The sequence below is a fragment of the Sinocyclocheilus anshuiensis genome, unplaced genomic scaffold (genome assembly GCF_001515605.1).
Source record: "Sinocyclocheilus anshuiensis isolate Anshui unplaced genomic scaffold, SAMN03320099.WGS_v1.1 scaffold1079, whole genome shotgun sequence".
Lineage (NCBI taxonomy): Eukaryota > Metazoa > Chordata > Actinopteri > Cypriniformes > Cyprinidae > Sinocyclocheilus > Sinocyclocheilus anshuiensis.
In genome coordinates this window covers 2644249-2654824 of record NW_015548207.1, presented here as the reverse complement: position 1 = coordinate 2654824, position 10576 = coordinate 2644249, and the positions used below count along the sequence as shown (strand labels likewise).

At 38.6% G+C, this 10576-nt stretch overlaps 1 protein-coding gene and 1 pseudogene across 1 annotated transcript in view; one reads left to right on the top strand and one right to left on the bottom strand.

Annotated features, from left to right (window-relative positions):
* Positions 1-859, top strand: part of LOC107653547 (zinc transporter 7-like) — a 20138-nt gene extending 19279 nt beyond the window's left edge. Inside the window, exon 9 of the mRNA XM_016440287.1 lies at positions 148-859. Within this exon, the coding sequence (XP_016295773.1) occupies positions 148-195 (48 nt within the window). The 3' untranslated portion in view covers positions 196-859. The remainder of the gene's footprint in view (positions 1-147) is intronic.
* Positions 860-2054: 1195 nt separating this feature from the next.
* On the bottom strand, positions 2055-10315 carry LOC107653631 (diphthine methyl ester synthase-like; annotated as a pseudogene).
* Between the last annotated feature and the right edge of the window lie 261 nt (positions 10316-10576).

Genomic DNA, 10576 nt, shown 5'->3' with positions numbered 1-10576 from the left:
GGATTCGTCTGAAAGAAGAAAGTCATATACACCTAGGATGACTTCAGGGTGAGTAATTTATGGGCTAATTTAAATGTTTGGGTGAACTAACCCTTTAAGGGACATTTCAAAGTTTCCATTACATGATCTTTTCTGCCCTGTGCCCAGGTTGGCATCAGACAACTGTATGTTCAGATTGACGTGGCAGCCATGTAGAAGTCCGCCACACTTCTCCTGATCTTTGGGAGTCCTGGGACCAAAGGCCTTCTGTGCTGCTGTGGGGAAATTCTCCACCTCAACCCATCTCTCTTTGGGTTTCTGTCGCTCCACTTCCATCTTGGATCAAGATGGAGCTGGTGCAGTCCAGCAGTCTGACTCCACTCTTACCAGAAAACAACTGACCAGCTACAACAATGTGATGTTTTTGAGGGAAGGAAGAATTTGCAACATTGGTGCACCCAATCGATCATTTGAACTTTTTTTTTTTTTTGGAAATTCCCCAATGCTTTTGATTTTTATAATCCTGACAAACTGTTTCTTTTCCTCATAATTGCTGCCCTTTTCCATTATTAGAATGGGGTTTTAATTATTGAATGTGGAGTTCAGTGGACATTTGTAAAAATAGCAGTATGTGATTCATTGACTTTTTGTACTTCACCTGCTTTAATTTTCAGTTGCACAGTTGTAAAGAAGAGCAGAATTTGTTCGCCAATGCCACTATGTAAACAAACATTTGTCTGCATTTCTTAAGTGCCTTTTTAAAAAATGATCATGGACAATCGCTTGGACCATCATGTTTGATGGTCAACATGAATGCGATGAAAACTGGATCTTTATGACCTTGAGTTCTGTCTACATTAAAACATTCCTTTGCATTTGGCTTTGCTGTTTATGCATGGTGTGAAATTTGTATGAACAAGTTCCTAAAACCTGTCATATAGACAGAATGACACGGAAGCAGCTGTTTTTATGCATTTGATGAATGACTTGAATGGAAATTATAAAAACTCCATGATTTGTTTTTTGAATGCACAGGAAGGTACAAGCATCAGTAGGCAAGTCCAACATATTTGCAGTAAAATGTCAGAGCCTGTTATGGTTTATTTCCATTCAAGTAATCGGTGGAAACAGTTAATCAAGGCTAGTTCTGTCTGGAGACAGACTTTTTCAAGTTTAAAATTGATCAAGATTTCCTTGTGATTTTCAAGACTTCCTCCAGCGAGTTTCACATAAATACACCTTTTACTTTGTATTTTTCAGCTGTACTGTTTCAGCTTTTACTTTTTTTTTAAGTTGCATTTGAAAGGATGAAGAGTTTTGAGGTATTTTCAGGACAGTATAGTTATATTGTTTAACAGTTGTTAAACTGTTTGCCAAGCTATTAAGATATATATTATATATATAACCTTCACTTAAACCAGTAAATGTTTAAACCCAATAATCTAAATGCAACACGTGAACTCAAATTTGTCTTTGTGTAAATAAACCAGACAGAGGCAAACTACTTTCTGACAATAGCTTTATTCACTTTCTATGCAATGAGAGATCACAAACAAAACCAAAGATGTAGATGAAAGTAGCCAAACCACAAGTAGGGCGTTGTTGCAATCAGTGGCGACGAAATGAGTGTCTTTATTGTACGAAAATCAATCTTCATCCATTATGACATGCTCAAAGGAATCTCAGTATTCGCTTTTATCTTATTTTCATTCTTACTGAAAAAGTTCCATTAAGAAATGTACAGAAACATTATGCCAATTTCGAATAAAGCTCAATTTCAGAGGCACTAATGCAACCCAGATGCAGTTGGTCCACAATAACCTTTTCCATTTCCTCTATTATAATTTCATCATTTATTTTTTTGACAGCAAGAACATGACTACCACACGTCAAAATAATCATCCCACTCCCAATCTAAATCTTGTAATGTAATGCAACCCTGGCCCGACCGGTGCTTAAAGGTTATAGTGGTCAAATTTGATCTGGAATAACAATTATGTAATTTGTGTGCTCTCCTGACCCTCCAGCAGCTCTAGGCTCTCGCGTGGACCACCTTGTCTGCTTTTCCTTTTTAAAAAACCCAGGAGTATTGAAAAGGGAACTTTTTTCTTGAGGAGAACAAGCTTCTTGCATATCAAGAAACGTAGTTGGAACTATCGGTCATCTTCAAGGTCTTCAATCCCTCAGGACCACTGAAGAGTTTCAACATGTCGACCTCTAAAGGATGAAGGTGTCCACTGATGATCATTGAGTGAAGTGGTCCTCCCAGGTCACAGGACGCCAACTCCTGCAGCGTCCCGGAACGGATGGTCTGGTCCTCAGCTCCAATCCGAGCCAGACCAACACACACTGTGTCTTCAGTCATTGCTGCATTGAAGGAAAGAACATAGGATAAACCGTGAAACCAACGCTCACAAAGCTTTCAATCAAATCTAATCCAATTTTCCATCAATGCTTGCCAGTGTCTCAAGTCTTCCAGACGTCCAGATTGTTCTACCACGGAGTTAACAGAGGTTTTCATGCAATTCAGAAAGGTTTGCAAGAGTTACTTACCTAGTTCCTCACCCCGATCCCGTCGGTTCTGTAGTATTTCTAAGAGTTGCTCAGCTGCCTGAGCAACAGTCATGTACCTGGGAGGCTCGTAAATCTTTCGACCCCTGGAAAGAGAGGGGATTGGTAAACTTTAAGGTGAGCAGAAGTATCTGGTGTCATCTATTAATCTGTCTGCATACTTGACTGTGTCGAAATTAGTTAATGCACAGGTTTCAGGTGGTCCCAGAACATTGAGCAAGTAGGTGGCCATTAATGCAATTTACATCTGAGCTTTAAAGTTAAATACTCTGCATGCTTAAGGTGCATTAGCCATTAATGGACCATCGGTCAGTCTTTAATGAAATCAGTCAACTTAAGGAAGTTGGAGACATGCTTTGAATTTCTTTTTGGGGCCATTTCCCCCACCCTGCAGTGAAGGGCACCAACCTCACTGGACAAACATCTGACTGTGACCAAAATCATGCAGCATATGGTTATTCCATTTCCGAGTAATGGTACAGCAGTGCCAATAAATCTGGGAGACATTAACACACTTTCCAGCCTTGAACAGGGAGCACGCACCAGGCCTAATGCTCGTCTCCTTATAGTGTACATAGTGGAACACTAAAACCCATTTGGGGTTTATGTGGATTGGATATAAAATTACACAAAATGCAAGGAGTTAACAACCGTCTTCTACAACGAAAAAAAATTCAACACCAGTGAAAGTTTTTCAGAAAGACTTTATGTTCATGTTTGAAAGCAGTTGATGAAGTTCACTGTTGCCGATAAACATATTTCTGAAGGCTTCAGATGGGAAAATTATACCATGGCAGTTCTGGAGGTGGCCCAGGGAAGGTCCATGATAACATATCATGCGTCCAAGTCAAACAAGCGGCCATGTTTTTTACTTTTGTTATTTTTTTCCAACTCGACCAGTCTGCCCCCCAGCAACTTGCATGAATGTTAAGTCAATGTCTGCTGTAAACCACAAATTGACCCTCCTGGAAAAGCACCACAGACTAGATATAAATCAGCAGAACCCACTCAACCCCACAGAAAATCAGAAAGTGAGAGATTCTTACCTCATTAAATTCGCCATGGACTGCTCTTTGACTTTGATATCTGCGAAACAAGGGAGTTGTAAGTGTTGTACGATACAATAAGCTTGGGTTTTATAAACTAGGCCTCTCTGGATGTTAATGTCACATCATAACTATTAGGTCGCCCCTCCATTTGGGGCTATTAACCCCACTCAGTCTGGAGCGCGGGTACACTTTCAGACTGCACCTGAGAGGGCTCCATATTGAGAACAAAGACAGATGTACAAATCATGACCAGTAATGTTCTCACACCATGTCTACAACTGAAAGCGGCAATGTTAACCTCAAAATGTTCATAAATAACAGACCAATCATATGCAAGTTCAAGGCCAAACTTCAGCTACAATAAAATAGGACAATTTCTTTGTTTCCTACTTTCGTTATAAATGGAAATATATCAAAACTGACTTCCCATGAATTTTAGAATGGCAAAGAAAATGTATGTAAATCTAACTTTTTTACGTAACAGCTTTGCAGAAATTTAAAACTGACATAAAATTAATCATCAATTAACGATGTTTAAAAAACAGCAAATTTACACAAAACTCAATTATATTTGTTTAAAAAACCCAGCAAATTCATAATTAACGATATTTCTGAAAAAAAAATAGAAATGGAGAAACTGACATAAAATTCATAATTAATGAATTAATGATATTTGTAAAAAAAAAAAAAAGAAAAGAAAAAAAACTGACATAAATCCTTAAAAAATAGGGGGAAAAACAGAAAATTAACAAATTCAAAATGTATTATTGATATTAGTAAAACAAAATCACTTTTATTTTTTAGTTGGATAGAGAAAAATGTGGCTGGGGTAGCAGAGTAGTGTATCAAAAAATTAAAATGGAACAAGTTCACGTCTGGTTGTAGACACTGTCAGATTTTTTGGAATTACAAATCTAATTTTATTTTTGAATTTAATTTAGAAACACCAGCAAATAAATTAACCAATATTTGCCAGCTTGATTAATAGCCCACGTCTTGTTAGCAGCATTATGATGAATGGATGCAGTGTATATTCCCTGTGTTTTGTCTGTGTGTGTGTGTGCTTTTGTTGTGTCTGCAGCTTATTGTGTTAGATAAGCGCTCTTGCGGCCAAGGGTGGACGGGGAGGTGTCCGATCCCCGCCTTCCTCTGTTTGCTTTTGAATAATGAGGTTAATAACCCTGATCCCTCTCTTGCTCATTTTTGTCCTCGGTCTTGCTCTCTGACTCCTCAGCTGGGAAGCACCTGGGGACTCCCGCCCCTCCCCCTCTGTCCCACCAGCCAATGAGACACAACCCCTGACCAGTAGACTACGATTTTACCAACATTCATTACCAAAGACGCCTTCCAATGGGAAATCCCACTGGTACTTTGGAAAACGGGGGTTTATTAAGAGTTGGCTGGAAATCTCCATGGCACACGGATATAAACGTAAATTATTTGCAACCATCTGCCTTGGGGGTACCAAAGCATTTGCAATGGGTCCAAGTTTAATGTGCGCCACGAAGGGAAATGCCTATTTGACGGTACATCAAAACATGGTGGTCGTCGCTTCTGGTTTTGACACATTAATTGTTACAGTGATTGTTAAAGATGAAACACACATACATGCATGGAAATTTGCTTGGGGAAGTGAGCCAAGAGACTGGAGAACCTGCCAATTGTTAGTGTTCATGACATCATAACTTTCTTTCTAATTAGAACATCTCGTTCACAAAGACTCAAAGGAAGAGCTCACCCAGCAGGCACAGCGTGTGCAGGCCCATATCCCTGTTCTTCTTGATCTGATCATAGAAGCTCTCAGGTCTCCATGTGTCCGTCCAAAACACAATGGACACTGTCTCCCCGAAGTTGTACAGCTAAGGAGGAAAATGCAATCACATTCATACTTAATTTATTCACACTAGATCTTACTTTGCATTGGTCACTGTTCACGAGTAACCAGTTCTGTTTAGCCACCGACAAGGTGCTTCCTGTTATTCAGTAAGCATGACATCATTCTGAACACTAGAGTGCCGCACAGCTGACACAACAAAGTGACATTACAGCAAGCAGACTTGTTACCAGTTACTTTAGGTCCTACAGACCCTCTGAAGATCATATTAGTGCGATATGAACAAACATATAGGTAGTGTTGAAGTCATCCCACATCTACCAAGTCAAGGGGTATCCAATCCTGCTCCTGGAGGGTCAATGTCCTGCAGAGTCCAGCTCCAACACACTTGCCTGGAAGTTTCTAGTGAATCTGAAGACCTTGATTAGTTGCTTCAGGTGTGTTTAATTATGGTTGGAGCTAAACTCTGCAGGACAGTGGCCCTCCAGGAGCAGGTTTGGACACCCCTGACCTAGTCGGTTACTGAGGACAACTGGAGTCCTAGATGAATTCCTTTTTGTTTATCTATAACAAATTCAGCAGTAGTGACTTAAAGGGTATTAAGAGAGATTTTACTGGGCCCTGTAAACAAGATACCCAGTACCCACAACTTACTAATTTGCTTCTTCCCTCCCTAAATCAAATAAAATTAAAACGAGGGAACAAGCGTAGCCTGTACTTACCTAAACTAGGGAACGGATTAAGTAAACAGTATTAATTAAACAGATTAAAGTTTGATAAAATGCAAACGATATAACTAAAACATGGCCACAAATCAATTCGTTATGGGAACATATTTTTAGTTAGTGGACATGATATCTATTTTTTCCTGAATGTCATGTGCAGGGCTCTGCAGGTTTTAGCATGCTGATAGTCTAAGAAAAAATTTTGAACATGAAAAATGTTTTTTGTCCACACAATGAAAGTCAGTGGGGTCCAATGTTGTTTTGGACCCCACTGACTTTCATTGTATGAACAAAAACAGTTGAAACATTTATCAAAACATCTTCTTTTGTGTTTAACGGAAGAATGGAAGTCAGTCAGGTTTGGAACAACACAAGGACAGAGGTTTCATTTTTGGGTGAAATATTCATTTAAAGTCGGCATGAAATTAAAATTCACCTTACCTATTTCTAAATGCAAGCTGATCTTATTGTTACCAATTGATTCATGCAATTTTTTATCAAAATGTCATAACTCAATCTTCCGGTGAACTGACAGACTTCTCTTTAGTGACATATGCCGTATCTCTCCAATCATAGTAGTAGTTGATTGCTTCCAATTAGTTTGTCATGATCTACACCCAAACAGTAACTGCAAAGCGTGTGTTAACCTTCCAGATCCCTCTGTGGCTGAGAGCAGCAGCTGCAGTAAATGATTTAGGACCTGCTTTTCCTACCTAAATAATATCCTTTAGAAATGGCACCGCTAATCTCAGGTCATCTTAAGATGCCTATCGTGAGCTTAGGACGGCATCTGGGGCCTCTTGATACACAAAGCTGCCCTGACAGGTCAATACAGGGGGCTGTTATTGATGGCCAGTAGGCTTCGTTGATAGACTCCGCTGGGACACCTACGACACAAAGGCCGCAATTCCGTTTGATCATGTTCACGAGAGACGGCACGAATGACGCACGATAGCGAAGTACAGTCGCTGGAAAGTACGTGTTGACAATGACACCATGAGGAAGCACTGAGTTGAGGTACGGTAGCATTACTGAATTTTCTGCAAAATTTCGGGGGCAAATCAGGTCTATTGGTAATAGGTAATAACAACTCACACAGAAGTCACTTTCAAACCGAACTGCTTTCTGTTGGTCAAAGCGGCGAATCTGCATGACAAATTTGAACCAGTTGCGGAATCTGTGTGGGAAAATCTTTCGCCCACATGTGACATTCCCAATCCTGTTGATTGCTATTGACTGGATTTCGCCCACGAAAATTCGCCGAATGACAGTAAATGTGACTGCAACTCTAGCCTTACCTGCGATCCACAGCAGCCCACCGTGTTCATGATGGAGGCATTGTGAATAACGCGATACTGAATCCCAGAATTCAACGCTCGCAGAACCAGGTCACTGTGGGTAGTAGCTCTGGACAGAAGAAATGCAGTTTTGTTTTTTGTTGTTTGTACACGACTCCAAAACATGCGCCAACCGCAGAAAAATGCCTACTTATCAACATCTTTCTTACTACTGTGTTGCGCTGTTAATGAAGTAATCCAAATTGTTCCAAAAATGCTTATCCTTTCGATCTTGAATATATCATTAAATTTATTAAACCCACACATTCTGAAGTGCAGGACAGTGAGGAGTCAGACCCCCGTCCCCATTCCCGCTATGTGGGTTTCGGTGGTTTGGCTGGAAAAACGCTGGAGCCAAACACCACGCAAAGCTCAACCATGACTAGAAGCGACCGAGACGGTAAAGTGCAGCGTAATTAGCTCATCTCTTCTGGAGCGTTTCCAAAGTACCCACACCTCAGACGTCCACTTCTGGTAAGACCGACAATGCTGCACCCCAGAGCTTTAGTGCTCAACCACTCTGTGGCTCTTCAGGCACTAATAAACATTTCTTAGGAAACATTTCCATTATTTATCTTCTGTTGGGCTTTTTTTCCCTTACACTTATGGTTTAAAGGGAAACTTATTTTGAGGAGTGCATGCTTTCAAGTGCACTTAATTGTTTTTGTGGGCATTATCAGAATCAGAATGGAGTTTATTAGCCAAATAAGTTTGAACATTTTCTCCAATTTCTCATATAATTCCTTTATTAATAATGAAATCTGACTCGGATAGGCCAGTGAAAAAGCTTTCCAATGCAAGTCTGTGTAATGTCTGGATTAGATTTTCTGATGAGTCATTGCACTTGTAGGATTGTGGCTATGTGATTGCAAGTTATGGGTGAGTCAAAACAATGGCAACATGAGGTGCATCATATGACAAATATGCATAGAAACCTCATAAATGAAAGTTGACAAACTATACTGTTGAGGGTTAATCCTCATTGATGGATTGGATGGATATTTTTAGTTCAGGACAAGTTTGCAGTTATTGTCAAACATGGATTAAATATGACTTTAACAGCAGAAACTGGCTACTGTAGATCTTGAAGTAGTTAGTCTTACCCAAAAGGATCACCAACCACTAGAAACGCAACATCACTGACATCTGCTCCCTTCAGGATCTCATCTGCCTGTTGTTCCACCATGCCTGTCTGCCAGCAGCAACTCGTGCCCATAATACTCCTCCTGAGACAGAACACAACGGCACCATAAATGTGAGTGCGAAATATCAGTATTTCGGATGTTTCTGAAATTTCATGTCAGATTGTATCAAGTGCTGCACTTTTTTGATCTAAAGGACAAAGTTTAATTCTTAGTATTAGTTTTCAGAGACATATAAAAATGAAATATTATATCTGTAAATGTAATATATATTTATATTTTATTCATTTAGCAGATGTATTTATCCAAAGTGACTTACAAATGACAAAATCAACCAGCAATAATATAAATAAAATAAATATAATTAAAATAAATATGTTTGAATTTCCTTATGGACAAGTTGAAACTAACCATGAAAGAAAAAACTTCTACTTTTCACTTAAATAGTTTTGATTCACTAATTATTAAAAACTATACATTAAAGAACTTGAATATACCATTTCAATGATGAAAATATTTTTAATTTCCAAATAATATTCCTTTTGATATTTTTTTGTGGGGTCAAAATGTCAAAGTAGTGAAAAATATCCAATAAAAGGCTAAAAATATTATTTAAAAAACTTAATAGTCAATTAATAGCTAAATAATCAGTGTGGTGCAAGAAGTTGTCAATTTTGTTGTCATGTGACAAGAAACTATTAAACAGGAAATGATATCAAAGAGAGGACACCTGTAGAGCTGAAGTAAGTCAGGTTCTTAAAAATATCATATATTTAGGCCTTTTTATGAAAAGACGCAGCTAGTTCAGGTCAAACAATTGAGTACCTCCAAAATAATATTCATGATTCAAACATTTCTAAAACTTTTTTTTTTTTTTTTACTATGAATTATATGTATGAAAACTTTAATGAACGTTTATTATAACTTTTTTTTAGAATGATTAAATCATATTTTACCTTTTTAAAAATGTCTGAAACAGTTATGAAGACAAATATTGCATTTCTGGGCATCTGTGTTTTAAACTAGATGTTCAAAAAGTAATTTTATCATTTCAGGCATCATTATTTGTCATCGACCAGCATATTGCAGAAGACGTGAGCATCTCCCCATCTCATATTAACGCAATATTTCAAAATGCAATCATCTGGTTTTGACTATGATGCATATCGAGCTGTCAGGATTCAGACACTATAATGTGTTTAATCATCCACATACCAAAGCTTCCTTCCCGACGGTCAGTATGGACGTGTAAGCCTCCAGATAAACACGACTACACTGCCGGACGATCTCTAAACCTTTAACAGTGATGTCTTTAACATCGCCCAGACCAAGACCGATGAAATACAGCATCTCTAAAGCACAGATGATACCAGATTGCACAGTTACTCGTTGCCATAAGGATAAATCACAAAAACAATATATTTATAAGCGCTTTAAAATGCAAAAGAGCTGCCTGGCGATACACTGTTATGTGATCGTTTATCAGACAGTGAATAGCTTGCAGAATACATTCAGTTCTTGACCGTTATCTGTTATTCGGCACTCACATGGTGCCACACGCAGCAACTGACAACCAGCGGCCGTAAAGCGTAGAGTAGTTCACGACAGTGTCGCGTACTGTAACCATAGAAAAAGAATAAGCGGCGGTGATTGCAGGTTGCACTGAACTAGACAACAACTGGACCAGACTTACTGACAAGACGTTCATTTAGAACCACATTCATTGTGTCTAGGATGTTTTGCACAGTTTATAATTGCCCATAAACCATTTTTAAGTTAAAATAATAATTATTAAATTCTATTAAAGGGGTCATATGATGCTGCTAAAAAGAACATTATTTTGTGTATTTGGTGTAATGAAATGTGTTTATGCGGTTTAAGGTTCAAAAAACGCATTATTTTCCACATACTGTACATTATTGTTTCTCCTCTATGCCCC